Here is an 18415-nt window from a genome sequence, read left to right as displayed (position 1 = left end):
GCTATTTACTGTCTAAAAGTGTTACCAAGGTAAGTTGATGTTAAAAAAAGTAATGCGTACTGGTGATACTAAAATGTTACAGAGTTGCCACGACTTTTAAAAAAAGGTGACAACTCTGGCTTTTCAGCAATTCAACAAAATTTTCAACAGTCCCGAGGCTGTTGAATTGCTGAAATTTCTGAAAGTTGACTTTGTATGGAACAGCTGATTAACAGCTGACCAAAATTCAACAATTCAGCAATTCAACAGTTTAGGGAATCCCCCTGCTGGCACATGAATGTTGTATTAATAAATGAGCTGAACCATGTCGTGGAATACCCGCATTGAAAATTATAAAAATTTTGGATATTTGTAGCTTCCCAATTTTAGTTATTATCAGTATTAAATTATCGTTTTGTGAATATTTCTTCCTAACTCAGCTGATCGTTTTAAAGCTCCATCAATTGTTCATTCATATACAATACAAGTCCCTACTGTTTATTTAAAAATGCAATTTCGATTTACGATTTAGGGACAACTTTTATTAAATACGTAGCCGAGCATCGCCACCAATGTATTTTTGGCGCGCGGCAGCCGATCCTGGTTCTCGGGCTGGCGTAGAAAGAGGCAGCTCCTCGTGGTCCTCCACTCCTGGGCCCAGGATACGCCCAACAGCTCCAAGGCGTTCAGAACAAACTTTTCCTCCAGGATCTCGCCCATCAGAACGATGATTAAAAATGTTCAAAAATGTGCCAATGGTATAATAGATTTTGTATTGCTTTTTGAATCCTGCTCTGATCAACCCTGGAATAATAAAAGGTTATTAAATGTACGGTTCTCAATCAGCGAACGTTAACATTTTTTCAGAATACGGTAATGCTTTCTGCGAATTCCAAAATGTTTTAAAACAAACAATTTTTTTTTTTAATTTACTTTCCGTTAAAAAGAAGATTGTGAAGAAAAATTATAATAAGGAATGTTTCCAACAAAAAACCACAGAAAAAGCTATAGTCGGGTGCACCGACTATCAGATACCCGTTACTCAGCTAAAGGGAGTGCGAGAGAGATGGAGATTTAAAACTTTGAATGGGCAGAACTTATTAACAAATGGTCCGATTTGAACAATTGTTTTCTACATTTCGATAGGTATTAGTAAACACAAAAAACTGAATTTTTACTTTTCCGGTGTGGGCGCCAGAACCTTTTAAAATCGTTTAAGGCGATGCTGGGCGTTAGAGGGGGCGTGGACCTCGGCTGAAACAAACTTGCGCTGCGTAGGAAGCCCAAGAATATATTTGGGTAATCCCAACTTTCTAGCTTTTGTAGTTTCTGAGATCTCAGCGTTCAAACTAGAGCCCTGCATGAATGGATTCAATGATCTATTTTGAATGTTTTGAATTTGAATTTGAATTTTGAGTTTAATAGAATTGAATGAATGAATGGCATGAATTCCAAAATAATTCAAACGACCTTTTTTTTTTTAAAGAAGAAAGGGCCATAATTTTGTGATTAAATCTGCATGAATTCTATTTACCACTTTTTTTTCTAAAAAGAAAACAAACAAATTTGGAAAATTCAAAAAATTAAACAAATTATTCATTCATTCATTCAATTCGAAATGAATTAGAACAAGAGAGAACGTTATAGTCGGGTGCCCCGACTATCAGATACCCGTTACTCAGGTAAAGGGAGTGCGAGGGAGATGGAGATATAGATTGAAAACTTTGATCACGCATAACTTTTTAACGAATGGTCTGATTTGAAAAATTTCTTCTACATTTCGATAGGTATTGATAAACACAATAAAACTGCATTTTTAGTTTTCCAAAATATTAAAGTTTTTAAAATCGTATATAAGCGATTGTGGGCGTTAGAGGGGGCGTGGCACCATTTTGAAACAAACTTGCGCTGCGTAGGAACTCCTAAAATCTGCATGCAAAATGCCAATCTTCTAGCTTTTATAGTTTCCGAGATCTCAGCGTTCATACAGACAGACAGACGGACAGACGGACAGACAGACGGACAGACGGACATGGCTAGATCGACTCGGCTAGTGATCCTGATCAAGAATATATATACTTTATGGGGTCGGAAACGCTTCCTTCTCCCTGTTACATACTTTTGCACGAATACAATATACCCTTTTACTCTACGAGTAACGGGTATAAAAATATTCAATTTATTTCACATAGAATTGAATTAAACAAATCAGAAATTTCATGGCATAATATGATAAAACAAAAATTGAATGTATCACGCAGGTCTCTAGTTCATACAGACGGACAGACGGACAGACAGACAGACATGGCTATATCGACTCGGCTAGTGCCCCTAATCAAGAATATATATACTTTATAGGGTCGGAAAACCTTCCTTCTAATTGTTTCATACTTTTGCACGAATACAATATACCCTTTTACTCTACGAGTAACGCGTATAAAAAGTTCTTGGAAAAGTGTTGGTTTAGTGGCCGCAATACGGGAGTTCAAAAAGAATATTAACTTAAAAAATTCTGTTTTTGGCGAATTCCTGTGTTTTGGCGAATAAATAAAAAATATATATATATATTTAGTTTAGTTTTTACAACTCTAAAAAAACTAAATTTAAAGAATTTTAAACAATTTAATTTTTTTAAATTTTAAATTATAAATTCCAGTTATCAGCAGAGTATGACATTTTTATTTTATTTTTCTTGATTGAAATTCCTTTATTTTATCCATCATCTAAATACTAATTAAAACCTTCTTTTATTTGTGCTTGTGAGTTGACACACTTCTCATTTTATCCTATGCCCCATTGGATGTCATAAAATTCTAATTTATATCGCCTTTACACATAAATAAATGGAAATAAAAAAAAACGATCAAAGGGGAGTACCTAATCATTTCATAATGCCTAAGACAGTTTCTGTTGTTGTTCATTAAAAATGTAAAATAGTTTGAAAGACTATTCGAGTAATTTATGCAAATATTTATGTTTGTTGAATATTGAGTCAGGTGCTCTAAAGTTGGGCTATCTCTCTTTTCTGCTGTATTTCGATGTCGACACTGGGAAAAATGTATTACAAAACGATCCATCATATATGGATGGTTTACAATATTTTTTTGGGATTTTTTGTACAGTGTGCTTCTCCCAATTTTATTGTACCCCTTTTTTTAAGAGCCGTCTGGTGGTAAACTTTATGAGCATTTCTTGACTGCATAATCTGAAACTTAAAAAATATTTAACGTTCAATCAGGTGATTTTATGCAAATTACACGTTTCCATTTAATGTGTGTTTATGGCATTTTTCATCTTCTTATGAAGATTTGTTTTTGTCAGGCAGAGTGTTGGGCCCGTCAAATCTTCTATAAAAAATACCAACAGTATAGAATTTTAGAATAAAAATATATTTTATTTCTGGGGTCAAGACGTGCGATAATCTTTTTACTTTGTTGTCTCGCCATTTTTCCTATAATTATGCAATAAATAACGCAACAAAGAGACTTAATTTTCAAACGTTTCTTCTCATAAGAATCGGTACAAATCTTTTTTAGTTGTCTTCTTTTTGTGGAAAATGGGGGCAGAAAGGCGTTTAGGGGAAGGCCCATAAAAACGTCAAATGCGTAAAAGTATTATTCCGATTTTCGTGTTAATATCGTCATAAATTTTAATAATAAATTGACATCGAAAAAGAATAAACCTTTGGCTAAAATTAGCTTTCGCCTTGAAGTCTTAGGGAAATTTTCTCGATATAGCTATAGCTATTCATTCATGGTTTTTTGACGCACCTAAAATTCCTAAGGAAAGATCCGATTTACTTGGCACTTTCAATAGTTTCGAATCAGCTAAATTTCTTATCTCTTCCAGGTTCAAAGTTGCTCGTTGGAATGCGTCTGTTTTGACGATTCGACTTGGGACTATTTAATGGTAGACGTTAGCTAAGTCATTGCTAAATAACACTGATTAGGAGAATGATTTGGGAAGCGAGTCATCCGGGTTATCGTTCAGTTGAAAAATCACTTATAGATTTCGATCAGTTGCGTTTCCAACTTAATTTTGAGGGTTATTTTAGGCTGATATTGGAAAATAAGAATGGTTGATGGTGTGTTTAAGAAGTAATTCCTATGTCGATTGCCTAAAAAAATTCGACAAAAAAGTTCTAATTTAGTTGCTAAGGGAAATGCCATAGGTTGGAGTCTTTCAAATATTTGCATAATATGCCATACTTTGCTCACAAATTAAGGTAAATTTCGGTTCGGCTAGTGGAACACCTCTGGTCGTAGAAAACCAGAAATCTCTTAAAGTTAGTGAGGCTCAAACAAACCGAAAAGAGGGAAACAAAGGCAGAAAACAGCTTTTCGAAGTCTATTGATTGGGTCGTAAATTTGTTTGGTTTTGGGGGTTTCTGGCGCGTCTTTTGTCGGGCTCATTTACATTTTATGCAGGTTGATGTTGAGCTCGTGCCATTCAGAAACATCGATACACACAGGCCCAAGTATTTATGGCTTTGGCCTAGCTATCATTCAATAATCTCCGCATAACTAAGCTGACCTAGTGAAATTTTCCTCTGCGTTCGGGAGGCATCTTCGAAGTTGTGTGAACACTTCGATATGAATATACCTTAATGAGATCTCTGCTAGACCCAATGGTCACACACAAAATATGTATTATGTGAAATACATTTATTTCAAATGGTCTCATGACTTGCGATTACGCATGGAACGAAACTAATACACTTTCAAAACGGTCTTGAAATTAATAAAGCACTTTAACTATATAGCCAATTAAAAAAGAATATTTTAAAAATATTTTGAATTATTTTAAGTTGTATGGTAAGTGTTTGGGGCAAATAACAATATTGCAACAAATATTCCTACATATTGGGTTAATTTAATAAGGGTATTTTCCCGCACTCCTATTTTTTTTAATATCATATATATTATATTGAAACATTTTTGTGAGTTCCTTTCTTTTTTATTTTCTTGCATGGTTCCTCCTCTTCATGATGTTATTAATAATGCCATAAATTAACTAAATTCATTGCTATTGCTAAATCTTTTTACGTACGCACCGCGACACCACGAAGAAAATTTCAACGAAAAATACAAAAAAATTAAAGGAATGGGGAAAAGTTTTCGAAATGTGTGTTTTCTGGCCGAAAGAATTCATGTCTGTCGTCTGCTGGCAGGCGGGATGGAAACAACGACACGAAAATCTTTCAGCAGCAGTTGACACAACCGGACGGACACCTACGCAACTACTTCGTAAAGTCGGGGACGGGCTGATGTTATATTCGGGGGATGTGGTTCGTAGAGCATCTCCCCCAGCTGAAAATTAAAAGAAAATTGTGGCAAGCTTTTCGGCCGCCGTGTCGCCGCTGATGGCTCATGAAATAATGCAAAACCGAATTTTTGGAAGCTCTCCCCCTAATTTCGAGACACGTTTATAAAGAGAAACAAATCATCCAGCCGAACAAGAAATACCCTGCATTTCTAGCCTATAAGAAATTTTTAGGAAAAATCCGAAGTGATTTCATCTCTTCATCTTAGTTGGTTCTGGAAAATCAGCTGTAATTTATCCCTTCTAAGGAACTTTATCTGTTCGAGAAATGTTATCCGGCACTCGAGGATGAATTACATTAGTTAGCTAATATTATAGAATTATGAATTTAGAAATTTTATAAAGTTAGAAGAGCAGTTTTTTCCCATCAAGACGTTTAAGATAAACTAATATCACTCCACTGACCATATGAGTATAAATAGAATATCTTTGTCGCCGCCATGGTTTCTTGCTAACATGTTCTTTGGAAAAGAATTTCAAAATTTGAAGGCATTTTTTTAGAATTTCATCGCTGTCGCCACAATGAGAATTGTTAAATATCCGAAAACAAAGTCATGCACCGGATTGCCCCAGGCTGTTTATTGGAATCATTTACCACGTAATGGCTTCAATAGAGCGTTTTCCATTTGCGACAAATGTGTCACTGAGATGTGTCCCCAAAAATGCTATAGAATTCACGCGGAAATGTGTATCAAAAAAACTGTCAACGTGGCTTAGGTGAAAGAGATTAAAGACTTCTCTCCAAACCTATACACTATACTAATTTAGAAAATATCTTTAGGATAAATGGAAGCGGATTGCTGAGACCTTTTGTAACGAAGACCACTCACACTCAATGAATTTCCATTCATTGAAAGTTTCTTTGGAATCGAATGCTTTTTGTTGATCTCGATGATGATGACGATCATCTTTAGATTGCCAGTCACTTGACTCGGTTTTACCGTTTGCGGCATCATTAATAGCGCCAAAATACACCTTGCCTTGCCAAACAAAATCGAATCCGGAGAGCAAAAGACTCCAACGATCGTGTCTTTTGATGGCCCAGCAATGACACACATTTGTCAAAACGGGTTCACTTCAAAAGATCCCGCGAGAAAGGGAAAGACGAGAGAGAGAGGGGTAGTTTCACAATAAAAGAGATGGGCTGATGAAGGTGCAAGACAAGACGGCAAGGCGACAAGTGAAAGACAAATGTGCGGGTCATCAATTGTCAAACGCTGAACAGGAGGCGATCGTATTGAAAATTTAAAAGTAACAACACACAAAAAAAAATTTTAATACCGCTGATGATGAAATAATAAAATAAATTAAAATTTATCATTAAGGCGACTAACAACATAATACGAATTTATATATTAAATCAAAACAATAGTGCTCGACGACTTTTAAAACTATATTAAGTAAGTATCCTTTAATATTTTAAATTACGTTGACAAATTTTTGTGCCGTGTAAAAACTGCTTCCTAACCCAACCTGATGAATTTCCCGCTGATGGTGTGGAAATTGTTGCACAATTGTTGCTCTCGCCATACATCATCCATCCAAATCCATCGCCTTTCCCCTCCATTTCAGCTTCTTGGCCTTGTTAAGTCACGAGTCTCGGTTTCTTTTTATTTCGGGGAGCCTTCAAGTATTTCGATTGTTCTGTTCGCTTTTTGTTTGCGAGCAAATATTACGCTAGACCCTGAGACTAGGTACCAACTACAATTCATTTAATTCGGAACCCACTGACAAGCCACCCAAAAACATCTGGGGGCAAACAAACGAAGGAGCCAATTTATTTGTTTAATCTTTATTGAAACAGTTGGTTTGGGACAGTTCGGTTCTGTTCCCTTGAGTTAACCCGGCTGTCGATGAACCTGTTCGATCAGAATCTACTATCCAACGTGTATTTTTCAGAAGTGAGTTCAAGTGGCTTACATTTTAGGAATTCGGAAAATGGAATATCGGTTTATTGGTTATTAAAAGGATTTGGAAAAATCAATCTACATCAGCGATTAAAATCAGGGGCTGCAAACACGAGTTATGAGTTACATAAAATTGAAGCCAAAAACTGCGTCCAAAAATACCTCTTGCTCAGTTTGGTTAGGCAAATAAACCATTATTTTAAATGCATTTTATAATAAAAATTAAATTTATGTAATTTTTTAATTTTGTATAAAAATTGATTATAACAATTTTAAGCAAATATTTTTTGAACAAATTGGTAAAACAAGATTTAAAAACAAGATTTATTTAATAATTTCGTTTACTGTTTTGGTTACAGTTTTGATTGGGTTATAACATAAAAAACGGTTACACAAATGGTTGTCAAAAATAAGGCAGTTCGGTTGGCAACGTCAAAGGAGAGAGACGTATGCCGCACGCTCACAAGCCAACAAGTTCATTTTATAATTTGTGTTCTTAAATATATTGATTAAAACTTTGTCAATAAAGACTTTAAACCATCCTGAACAAACGCAGAGGTATTTTTGACAAATCAGAAGTGGGATACGAGCCACATATATCAATAAAATGATATAAAAAGTTGAATTTTATTCACGAAGATAAGATAATGAAGGAATGCAAAAATTGACAAAACGGCAGCGCCAAAACGGGCTAAGCAAAACGGTCAAAGGAAAGAGGTGGCAAAACGGCAATTTTGCAAAACGGCCACACTTTTTAAGAAGCGTCGCTACGAAAAGCGAAAAGACACGGAAAAAGAAAGGAAAAAAAGAAAAAGAAGCACCAAGAGTGGGAAACAGAGAAGACGCCACGGACCACGAAGTTAACTAAAATGTTAGTTAAACTAAGTCAACTTAAGGTTCCCGAACTGGATATTATTCTACGCACGAATAATCTTCCAGTCGTCGGAAACAAATCGGCAAAAATCGACGAACTCACACGGATCTTGGGATGCGACGAAATTGAACGAGATGACTACGAATTGGATACAAATTCGGTACAATCGCAAATTGACGAACTGAAGCAGTTGATGATCAGTTTATCGCAAACTGTTCAGGCCTTGAGTGTTCAACAAGGGGCTTCAACTTCTGGCCAATCTAACGGAAGGAACGCAGAAGCATCACCGGCTGTTGTAGAGCAGCAGAGCCTGGCGAACACGGTAGGCGCACCACCACCAGGTGAAGAACAACGGCACCAACGGATCAGAGAGAGCCCCGAACGCACAGTTTACACTAACGCCATCATCAAGGATGTGATAGGTGTGTTGCCTGAGTATGATCCAGTTAGGGGCAACATAACGTCACAACAGTTTATAAGCAAAACCGAGCAGTTGCAGAGCGTTTACGAATGGAACGATGGGACAGTGTTGTTTGCTGTACAGCACAAAATGAAAGGTGTCGCCAAGGAATGGTTAGATGCACAGTCTGTATTCCAAACGTGGGGACAGTTTAAGAGTTCCCTGTTACTGGATTTTCCAAGCGTGGTGAACACAGCAGATGTTCACAGGGAATTGATGCGGCGCAAAAGAAAGCTCAACGAATCATTCAGCGAGTATTTCTACATCATGATGGCAATTGGAAGAAGAGCAAATATCGATGAGCCATCCATCAATTCGTACATTATTAACGGACTTAACCAAAATGATTGTACGAAGGCTTTGTTGGCCATGAACCTACAAACCTGCTCAGAACTATTCAGGTCTCTGGAGAATATGAAGACAGTGCAAGCGTTGCATCAACAAAGTACTCCTTTTCAGTCTGTGTACATGAAAGGACAAGAGATAGCGGGTGGCGAGGCTAAAGCCAAAGGACCAAAGTGCTTTAACTGTAACCAAATGGGTCACATAGCTGCTAAGTGTCCTGACCCGCAGAAAAAGCCACGCTGTTCAATCTGCTCGAAGATTGGGCATGAAGCAAAAGATTGCAGGGTTAAGGTATCATCGGTCGCTCAAGTAGACGCAGCAATTACTAAAGAGTATCCACCCATAATGAAGACAATTCAGCTCGGAGGAAAAGAGTTTTCTGCATTCGTCGATACTGGCAGCGATCATACCCTTATAAGAGAATCGGCGGTTCCAGATGGATCAATTCGACAGTCATCACTGAAACACTTGCAAGGATTTGGAGGATCAATAGTGGAGACTAAGGAATGTATACTGACTTCGGTAAAGACAGATCGCAGCGAGATGTATGTACGCATTCCTATTGTACCCGATGACGTACTTCCGTACAACGTACTGATGGGCAGAGATTTACTGTGCAAGAAGGACTACGATCAAATCGACAATTCAGGATCGATAATGCTAGCAGTGGAGGAAGAAATCAACTTCAACATAAGCGCCGATATCAATAGTTCCCAGCGCAATGAGGTGACCGATATGTTAAACAGCTATTCAGATTGCTTTGCAGAAGGCCTTTCCAATATTGGCAGATGCAATACCACTGTTATGGACATCGAGGTGACTTCAGCAACTCCGATACTGGGTCGTCGATACCAAGTTGCATTTGCCAAAAGGGATGCACTCCGATCTCAGTTAGAACTTCTACTTAAGCACAATATCATCAGTAAGAGCACCTCACCTCACGCGTCATCGGCTATATTAGTTCCGAAGGCTAATGGAGAGAGTCGCTTGTGCATCGACTACAGAGCGCTCAACGCAGTCACTGTGAAGAAACGATATCCAATGCCAATTGTAGAGGAACAATTAGGAAAGTTGTCTGGAAACACGTACTTTACAACTCTGGACATGACTTCAGGATACTACCAGATTCCTATGGGCCAGGAAAGCAAGAGATTCACGGCATTTATGACTCCGGATGGACTTTACGAGTTTAATGTAATGCCATTTGGCTTGGTAAACGCACCAATGGTATTTCAGGAGGTCATCATGGATTTGTTACGTCAGCTAGAACACCAACGCAACATAATAAGTTATGTAGATGAAGTCATCATTCCATCAAAAACGGTTGAAGAAGGACTTGTCGTTTTAAACGAGTTTCTGCAAGCAATTCGATCGGTTGGACTAACTTTACGTCCATCCAAATGTTCCTTCTTGCAGACTAAGGTCAAATTTTTGGGTCACCTAATAACTGCAAACGGTATTCAGCCAGGAATCGAGAAAACCATATGCATCAGCGATTATGGAACGCCCCAAAACGATGCTGATGTACGCAGATTCCTTGGAATCACTGGATTCTTTCGCAAGTTCGTCAAGGAATACAGCATGATGGCAGCACCTTTAAGTAAGCTTCTGAAGAAAAACCAAGATTTCCTGTGGGAAGCTGAACAAGAAACAGCATTCCGAAACTTGAAGGAGGCTATTGTATCGCAACCTGTATTGACCCTTTACGATCCAGCAAGGCGTCACGAAGTACACACGGATGCAAGCAGCAAAGGAATCGCAGGAGTTCTACTACAAGAAGAAGACGAAGGACTTAGGCCGGTATTCTATTTCAGCAGGCTTTGCTCGGAAGCTGAGAGTCGCTACTCAAGTTATGCACTGGAAGTACTAGCTATCACTGAGTCATTGGAAAGATTCCGCATTTATCTCGTCGGATCCGAGTTCGTAGTGGTGACCGATTGCAATGCTGTGGCAACCCTCAAGGAGTCGACGGCATTACAACCTCCAATCGCACGCTGGTGGCTGAGACTACAAGAATTCGACTTTAAATGCAAACATCGGCCTGGAGAGCAAATGCCTCACGTAGATGGAATGAGTAGGCATCCAGTACTTCCACCAGAGGACAGTTCAATAACCGTGGCAGACAACGTGTTGAAGATAGTTCCCATTGACGAAGATTGGATTTACACGATGCAGATGCAGGATCCAAAAATAAAAGACATCTTCGAGGTTTTTCGTATCAAGGACGCCAGTAACCAATGGAGCCAAATAAAAACCGACTACGTTATCAATAAAAACAGATTGTACCGGAAAACTGATGATGGCAACAAGTTGGTAGTACCCCAAGCAATCAGATGGCGTGTGACCAAGTCCAACCATGATGACGCAGGACATTTTGGAACGGAAAAAACTCTGGAAAGGCTAAGGAAGTATTTCTGGTTCCCAAGGATGCGCGGATACATCAAGTCCTACATTGCGTCATGCCCAGAATGCTGTGTGAATAAGGTAAAAGGTGGAAAATCTGATGGTGAACTACACTTGCAAGAAGTAGTCCCTATTCCGTTCCGATCAATTAACATTGATCACATTGGGCCATTCATCAAAAGTAAAACCGGAAATTGTCACATACTGGTGGTTGTGTGTGCTTTTACGAAATACACCTTTCTAATACCAACACGTAATACAAAAACGACACCTGTAATCAAAGCTTTAAAACAAATTTTTTCCGTTTTTGGGCAACCTGTACGCCTAATTTCGGATAGAGGTACATCGTTCACATCAAAGGAGTTCGACAATTTTATAAATGAAAATGGAATTCAGCACATCAAAACAGCAGTTCGCACGCCCCGCGCTAATGGCCAGGCTGAAAGAATGAATAAAACTTTACTCAGTGCATTAAAAACGAGCACTGCCATCGATAAGGATTGGGATCAAAACTTAGGAAAAATTCAGTGGAGCATGAATACAAACACAAATTCCACTACAAAGTTTACCCCAAATGATCTGGTATTCAACTTCAATCCACGAGATGTGTCCAAAAATCGCCTAATTCAAGCATTAACTCAGGAATACGAACCAGAACTTAATGTTGAATTGAATCGCCAGCAAGCAGAACAAAATATAAAAACGGAGCAGCAAAAATGGAAGATCCGATACGATGCCAAACATATTTCTCCAAAGAAATTCAGTGTGGACGATCTGGTTATGACTGACTTTGTTCCAGCTGCTACAGGAGAGACACATAAATTGGATCCAGCTTTCAAAGGACCTTATATCGTTACTAAGATTCTTGGTAACGACCGATACATAATTGAGGACCTACCAGATTATTCTGTTTCTCAAAGACGATACAGCAACGTAGTATCCATTGATCACATGAAGCCGTGGTGTGCTTTAATCCCAGATCTGGATACCAATGATGACGACTACGATTACTCAACAGAAGACTAACTCTCGTCAGGAAAGGCCGAGTTGTCAAAAATAAGGCAGTTCGGTTGGCAACGTCAAAGGAGAGAGACGTATGCCGCACGCTCACAAGCCAACAAGTTCATTTTATAATTTGTGTTCTTAAATATATTGATTAAAACTTTGTCAATAAAGACTTTAAACCATCCTGAACAAACGCAGAGGTATTTTTGACATGGTTGGATACTCTGCACAAGGCCCTATAAAAGTGGCACAAAGACTCCAAACGCAGCATATGCGACAAAAGACTCGCGAGGCTCTTCCATAATGTACGAATTTAAGACCATTAAGTACTCCCATGTGAGCAGAGCACCGATCCAGGTCCGGTGTAAAGGACCCAATGGGCTTGGACCTGAGTGGATTCCCTTAAAGGAGGATTGGAGCAATCGCTGGTGCACATTATCTATGCAATATACGATGGACTTTGCGAATCGGATCGGGAACTTTAAAACCCGGGAAACTGATGTTTTTTTGGTGTCTTCTGCAAAGACAGGTTCAACATGGATGCTGGAGTTGTCTTGGCTTTTGTTAAATAATCTTGACTACCAGAAAGCTCAGCAAACCTATGGTGGCCTGCGTAGTTCCTATCTTGAGTGAGTACTTAAAAAATCACTCAAAATATTAATATTTGGAGCAATTCATTATCCTTAATAACGCTTGCTAAAAATGTTGGCATTCAGGCGTTGACCCTGAGTGGAAAGCTGATTCAATAGATGCTTGTGAACAAATTCAAGAAAATCCCCGGCTGATCAAGACCCATTTACCAGCGCATATGCTGCCCCGTGAACTTTGGACTCATGGGCGAAAAACTATTTATGTGGCTCGGAATCCAAAGGATGTTATGGTGTCAACATATCACTTCTTTACTGATTTAAGAGAATCTAAATGCACTATGGATGAATTTGTAGATGACTTTGTTGCCGATAAGACTCCATTTTCCTCGTACTGGGAGCACTTGATGGACTTTTATAGGCTGCGCAATGAGAAAAACATTTTCTTTGTTACATACGAGGAAATGAAGCGAGACCTTAAAGATGTGGTTAGGAGGCTATCGCGCTTCTTGGATTTCAAGGATTTAACCGATCTTGAAATGGAAAAACTCTTAAACCACTTAAGTTTTGAGAACATGAAAAGTAAGTATCTGGTAATAATTTTGAGTTTAAAGTATATTCAATTCATTAATGACGTTATGCTTTAGAAAGTCAATTTGGAAACCACAAAAATTTTTTGAATTCTTTTCGTAAAACTTCGGATAATTTTGAGTAAGTTTTTTTTACCACTTGGCAATTTAGAAGTAACTCATATTTCTTTACCTTTAGGTTTCTACGTCGTGGTATTATTGGTTCATACAAAGATGAGTTAAGTGCTGACAACATGGAAAAGATTGATAAAAAGTCCAGCACTTTCTTTGATAAATATGGCATCAGTGAATCCGATATTTTTGGTAGTGTGTAAGCGTAGAGATTGAATAAAAATTCTCCGTAATGAGAAGAAACATGAAAAAGAAAAGAAGTTAACTTGGGTCAGCCGAAGTTTATAACCCCTTGCTGAAACTTTCCTATTAAATTAAAAATTGTAATTAAAGTTTAAATTGAGATTTATTTACAAAAAAATGTTTGCTGTTTTTGTTTTATTTTGACATTACATTTTCGATCCTTCCTCTGGAGCCGATATTCAGAAATATTAAAAAGAAGGTACATATGTATATCCGAAAGTAGAAGAGTTTACGATAATTTTTGTACAATGAATGTCCTATTAATTTTCCTATTGTTCTAGGGCAGCTATATGATATAGTCATAATATTATATAATATATTTAAAATATTTAAAAAATTGTATTCCCAAAAGTAGAAGAAAAAATTTGCAAGCAACACCAAAGCAAATATTTTTTTCCTTTCTAAGAGCCAAGGATCCGCGCATGAATATACCCTTTCACTCTACCACTAACGGGTACAATCACGCTCTAGTCGAGTGTATGTCATTTGTATGTGTTGGAGTACCTTATCGGGCCATGGCCTCATAGGTGGAACGCAATTTTTAGGATGCTTGCAAATTATAATCATTTGAAATCAGACTTTCGCCTTCGCCAATTCTATTCTTGCAGTATGGTCAAGTTGTGCACTTATATTTTGTGAGCGATAATCGTACAACATCTTTATAGATCCATGGCATACTCTCTGGAAACAGAAATTTGACGGTCCTTTATGGTTTCAACCTCTGGTTCCTGCAATTATTGAAATCGAAGGCATTCAGGTGAAGGAGATGCCCGATTCGTTTCCCGAGGATATTGCATTGTTTTTAGTTAAGTCTTCCCAGGGAGCAATCCTTCCCTCGTTTGGCTCTAACATCGGGCTTATAAGAAAACATTGTGTGGATATTGATCATGCTGGGACTCAACCTTTCAGTGGGTACGAGGAACTAATAAATAGTTAAAAAGAGTTTCCATTGTATTTAAAATGATGTCCCGAAAATGACAAATAGGGGATCCTAAATTATCCCCTATAAGTAAAGATACAAGTTTTAAAACTGATCAATAAAAGTATTGTTGTGTTTAAATTCAATATTCCATAATAAGCTAAAATTAAAAAATAGCCTGCTGTTCCAAAATGCAGCAGACTCTGCAGCCACCTCTTTTGCACTTGAGAATAACCCCAAGATAATACATCAAGGCCAGGATATGGTTATAAATTTCTGCCATGCGCTCGTTTCCTAATCTCTGTGTTTAAATTAAAATTTTTTTTTCAGTTTAAGACATCTGCACTTTTACGGCCATGCTATCGGTAACCAATTAGACCTGCAACTTAGCAACAATATTTTCTTTTTATTTCCAGACATCTTTACTTTCATGGCCATGCTATCGGTAAAAAAAAAAAGAGTCTTGCAACTTATCAACAATATAAACAAGAAATAAGAATTCAGTAGACTGCCTCGACCAGATACCCTTTCTTATAAATATTCTGAATAAATATAACTTCTTAGCCAGGGGCGAATCCAGGGCTTTAAAAATGAGTTATACTTTTTGAATAAATTGACCATCTGTGGCAATGTAAACCAATTTAAAAATAATCTGCGGACATTTTCGAAAATATTAATTTTCTAAATTAATTTAAAACAGTTTTTAAAAAGTCAATGGGTACCGACCAAAATTTTATAAAATGTTGTAACTTTCAATGTTTTAGCCGAAATCGCCTTCAGATTGTTTATGATTTGGTTGGTTTCAAGTTATATACTACCTGCAATCAAAATACGACTTTTGCAATAAATTCATCCCGAATGCTTTTAAACTGAGAGACGGTCATGGCTAGCGACTCTTTTAATGAGTAGTGAAGAATAAATATACTTTTAGGGTCAAAAATGTCTCCTTCTCTGCGTTGCAAACTTCTGACTGAAATCATTATACCCTCTGCAGAGGGAATAATTTCGCATGAGTGGGCGAATTGCCAATTTATGATACTTTATGTTCTAATGAACACGTGAATAAAGATAAGGTTATCGTTCAAGATCAAGAGAGACGATTATTTTCTTATTTTTGCAATGGCCAAGTTAACCAATAAATAGTTTGCACCAATCCCGATTCCCACCAGTTTTAATTTGATATTTACCGGAGGAGTTCATGAAAAAAATCATATTATGTTCTCGGTTAACTTCGTTGTTTTATTACTACTCGCAATAGTGGCCTCCACTAACGGAGCCAATATACTGGGGCTCTTTAGCAGTCACAGTCCCTCGCATCTGATAATCCATATGTCGACGGCCAAAGCCTTGGCCGAGGCAGGACATAATGTTACAGTGGTGTCAATGCTGAAGCCCAAGGTAATGCACAAGAACATCCACCTTATTGTGGTTCCGATGAAGCAGGAACAGGAGCTCATTGTGAATAGCCAAATGACCGAAATGGCCGGGCAGAAGAACTCCATTATTAGCACTTTGAATCGATTCCTGAACGGCATGGATGTCTTAATCGATTCCCAGGCTGATCTAGTCTCTGACCCGAGGTTCATGCGCATTTACGAGACCAAATTCGATTTGATGATACTGGGTTACTTCCTCAACGACTTCCAATTGGGAATTGCAGCCAAGCTGAAGGTTCCTGTTATTATTGACTGGATGATTCCGTCCAACAACATGGTTGATCAGTTATTATCTAATCCATCGGAGATCTCTTATGTGCCTAATACAGCCACTTCTGCCGAGCTTCCCATGACCTTCCTAAAACGGGTTGAGAATATGATCAATCACCTGCTTCTCAAGTACTTGGCCTTACAATTCGATTACAAATTGACCCGAATTTATAATGAAATCTTTACGGAAAAAGACATGCCAACCCTGAATGAAATGAGAAGGAATATCTCACTTGCATTTGTCGGCTCCCATTTAAATAGTGAGGGTCCCATTCGACCCCTGGTGCCTGGCATTGTTGAAATTGGAGGTATACAGGTGAAGGACGAGGCGGATCCTCTGCCAAAGGATATTGATCAGTTTCTGAGTAACTCTTCCCAAGGAGCTATCTTCCTCTCATTTGGTTCCAACATCAAGATCTCTTCGGTGAGCACGGAAATTGTCCAGACTCTCTTTAAAGTCTTATCGGGACTGAAATATAACGTTATCTGGAAGTGGGAGGACCTGCAGGACACACCCGGAAATTCATCAAACATTCTCTATAAGAGCTGGCTGCCCCAAGACGATATCTTAGCCCACCCAAAAATAAAACTTTTTATTACACATGCCGGAAAAGGTGGCATTACTGAATCCCAGTATCACGGAGTTCCAATGGTGGCTCTACCCATTTTCGGGGATCAACCCCGAAACGCTGCTCTTATGGAACAATCGGGATATGGCCTGTCCCTCGATTTGCTTTCTATAACGGAAGAAAGTTTCAGGAAAGCCATTACAGAAGTCTTGGAAAATGAAAAGTATAGCCAAGCAGTTAAAAAATTCTCCACCTTGTTCAGGGATCGGCCCCTAACCGCTAAACAGACGGTGGTTTTCTGGACGGAGTACGTCTTGAGGCATCGTGGTGCTTCGAACCTTCAAAGTCCAGCAGTGCACATGAGCTTTATTGAAATACACAACCTGGATATCTACGCTCTTATATTAGCTATCCTGGTCTTGTTTGTCCTCCAACTAGTTGTGTGGGGAAGGCAGCTGGGCAAAGCAAAATTATCAAGGGCAAAAAAAATCAGTAAACTAAGTTAAGGATGCTTGTAGTAGTAAAAATAGATTTAAGAAGAGTAAATGTACAAATAACGCAAATCGCATATCTAATAAATAAGTGTGCTCATTTTTATATTTCTTTTATTTCATGTAATTCATGTCATACCTCATTGTGGGTGCTCTTGACCATGAACACAGAACAAGAAATACAGCTATTATCTCTATTACTCTGTTGAGGAATTTAAAAATTCATCGATTTTTATTATCACCAGAATCTGCATGGCTAGTCCCAACCCTTTAGCTCATTTTGTTCATGAGATCTCGACATTTGTACACAAAGTCGTACAGACAAACATACATGGTTAGATCGATCCTGATCAAGAATATATATATATCTTTTTTCTACGGAATGCCATACCGCGTTGGGTTCGCTTTGGTTAAAATTCCCAATCGAATGGGGGGACTTATCGCCCAAAACACCACTAAAGATACGCGAATGAATATACCCTTTAACTCTACAATTAATCACGCTCTAGTCGAGTGTAAGTTATTTGTATGTGTGGGAGTACCTTATCAGGCTAAACCTCAAGAGTTGGAACCATTTTTTGGGGTTCTTGAAAATTAGAATCAGTTCAAATCAGCATTTCGCCTTCGACAATTCTATTCTTGCAGTATGATCAAGCTGTGTACTTATATTTTGAGTGCGAGAATGGTACAACATCTTTATGGATCCACGGCAAACTCCCAGGAGACAGGACACTTTCAACCCTTTATGTCCCCCCTTAATATACAGGGAAGTGGAATTGGATAACCGAGGCAACATACACAAAGCATCAGGAGCTGTACGTTATCATGACACATCAAACCGAAGGGGTCAAGATATATATCTGAAGTGAAGTGGCAATACTAAAGGACTTTTATTTTCATTACT

General features: G+C 38.2%; 2 protein-coding genes across 2 annotated transcripts; both read left to right on the top strand.

Moving 5' to 3' along the window:
- Positions 1-12996: 12996 nt before the first annotated feature.
- Positions 12997-13909, top strand: LOC108060670 (amine sulfotransferase-like). The gene is made up of 3 exons (XM_044395976.2): positions 12997-13464; positions 13530-13593; positions 13651-13909. Exons 1-3 carry the CDS (start codon positions 13104-13106, stop codon positions 13784-13786), a joined length of 561 nt encoding a protein of 186 aa, XP_044251911.1. The 5' UTR covers positions 12997-13103; the 3' UTR covers positions 13787-13909.
- A 2051-nt stretch (positions 13910-15960) lies between these two features.
- Positions 15961-17617, top strand: LOC108060665 (UDP-glucosyltransferase 2-like). Its single transcript, XM_017146453.3, has one exon. The coding sequence runs from the start codon at positions 15961-15963 to the stop codon at positions 17524-17526; it is 1566 nt and encodes a 521-aa protein (XP_017001942.2). The 3' UTR covers positions 17527-17617.
- The last annotated feature ends 798 nt before the right edge of the window (positions 17618-18415 follow it).

Source organism: Drosophila takahashii, chromosome 2R, assembly GCF_030179915.1.
Source record: "Drosophila takahashii strain IR98-3 E-12201 chromosome 2R, DtakHiC1v2, whole genome shotgun sequence".
Lineage (NCBI taxonomy): Eukaryota > Metazoa > Arthropoda > Insecta > Diptera > Drosophilidae > Drosophila > Drosophila takahashii.
This window is presented reverse-complemented; position numbering and strand designations above follow the sequence as displayed.